Raw genomic sequence first — 1,704 nt, forward strand, 5'->3', positions numbered from 1 at the left:
TGACTGATCATAATTTGAATATTAAATTTCTCTAATTGATATATTTATAGCTGCTCAATGAGTATCATAATTACACTAAAATATGCTTTAAAGTGTCTGCTAACACAATAACACTGTATGATGACAATCAATAAACTAATGATGACCACAGAGACCCAACTATTGTATATACATGAACTATACTGCTCCCTTTTACCATAAAATAAATATAATAAATATAATAATAAATGATAATATATTTAACCTGTTCAGTGCGTAGAAGTGAACCTGTTGGACTAGTTTGACAGCATCGGTTGGAGCCTCTTGCTTCTCTGGTATGGCATTGTGACGGAAATCATTTTTATGAATCAACTCATAGTGGAGCAGTTTATCAGATACTAATGAATAACAATAACAATAATAATAATAATAATGAATATTAAATATTAAGTCATTTCTCAATGATAAACTCACATTCTTGAGCTGATATTGAAGGAGATAGGAAGAGAAGGATGAGAAGGAGATAGTAAAATGATCTAAAACAGGACAGAAAAGACGGAGACATGATAAAATGAACTAAAATAGTTGCTGATCTAAATACTTACACATTAGGACAATGGGCGGGACATAGCTTCAAAACAACCACGCCTATTAATTATAAATTTGCTGGTGGGTGTGGTTACCCCGCCCTGTCTAAACGTGATAGGATGATTGTTATCCGCTTTGTTGGGCTCAATTTAAACAAGGATCTCTTTCCTTCCTCGCCCGCCTCTCTTCTCCTACTCCTCAGTCTCAGGAGGACGAGCAGCTGGTGCAGCAGAAGGAGCAGTTGCAGTGGATTCTCTTTAACGTGGCCCCCAGGCTTAAAGAACAATAGTAGTAGTACTGCTTATCAAAACTGTAGCCCCGGGTTGTACTCCAGACCTACCGCACAAAGTCAACAAATTAATGGTCGTATATTCAGTAGTATATTGATTACAAGGTCCATTAGTACAATAATGGGTAATAAACAGAGCAGCACTGCTGGTACTGGTAGTGGTGGGAAGAGAAAGACTAAAAAAGGTGGAGAGAGTGAACCTGCAACAGCTGCAGCTCCAGCTGAACCAGCTAATACTCCTCCTCCTCCTCAAGTTGAAGAAGAACCTAAACCTCAAGGAACTGGAGACGAGGGAGAGAGCAAGAGTTATGAGAGCTCGAACGACATTGTAGAGAAAAATGTTGGAAAAACAAGCGATTTACCAGAAGGACAGTAAGTAACACTTCATTATTCTCATCATCTTGTCTTCTCCCTCCCTCCCACCCTCTCTCTCTCTCTCTGCTCATAGGATGAAAGAGGTAGAGATTGATGGCGACCATAAGGCCTTACTAGTCCATCAAAATGGCTGCTTTACAGCTGTATCCAGCAAATGCACCCACTATGGGGCACCACTAGTGAAAGGGTAATGACCTCCACTTTACATTTAATACTGACACTAACCATACATCCTTATCATACATTATGTACATATATGTTAATGGTGCCTAATATGTTTCTTCTCTCCCCTCTCTCTCTCTCAGTTATCTTGGTGATGGTAGGGTAAGGTGTCCCTGGCATGGTGCTTGTTTCAACGTTACCACTGGAGACATTGAGGATTATCCAGGGATTGATAGTTTGGCACGCTACACTGTTAAGATTGATGGAGAAGACATCATAGTGTCTGCTGTAAAAAGGTATATGGGGATCCT

At 39.5% G+C, this 1,704-nt stretch overlaps 1 protein-coding gene and 1 long non-coding RNA gene across 2 annotated transcripts; one reads left to right on the forward strand and one right to left on the reverse strand.

Annotated features, from left to right (window-relative positions):
- Positions 1-247: 247 nt before the first annotated feature.
- LOC109592327 (uncharacterized) lies at positions 248-606 on the reverse strand. Its single transcript, XR_002190296.1, has 3 exons — positions 585-606; positions 454-515; positions 248-377 (listed from the first exon to the last, which is right to left on the reverse strand). It is a non-coding gene; the product is annotated as an uncharacterized LOC109592327 (long non-coding RNA).
- An 81-nt stretch (positions 607-687) lies between these two features.
- Positions 688-1,689, forward strand: LOC100641195 (apoptosis-inducing factor 3-like; the record flags this gene model as incomplete). The annotated part of the gene is made up of 3 exons (XM_003391826.3): positions 688-1,228; positions 1,305-1,418; positions 1,537-1,689. Coding segments are annotated over exons 1-3 (518 nt in total), but the record flags the coding sequence as incomplete, so codon positions are not given.
- Positions 1,690-1,704: the final 15 nt, after the last annotated feature.

This window comes from Amphimedon queenslandica, unplaced genomic scaffold (assembly GCF_000090795.2).
Source record: "Amphimedon queenslandica unplaced genomic scaffold, v1.1 AMPQUscaffold_5591_Cont22442, whole genome shotgun sequence".
Classification (NCBI taxonomy): Eukaryota; Metazoa; Porifera; class Demospongiae; order Haplosclerida; family Niphatidae; genus Amphimedon; species Amphimedon queenslandica.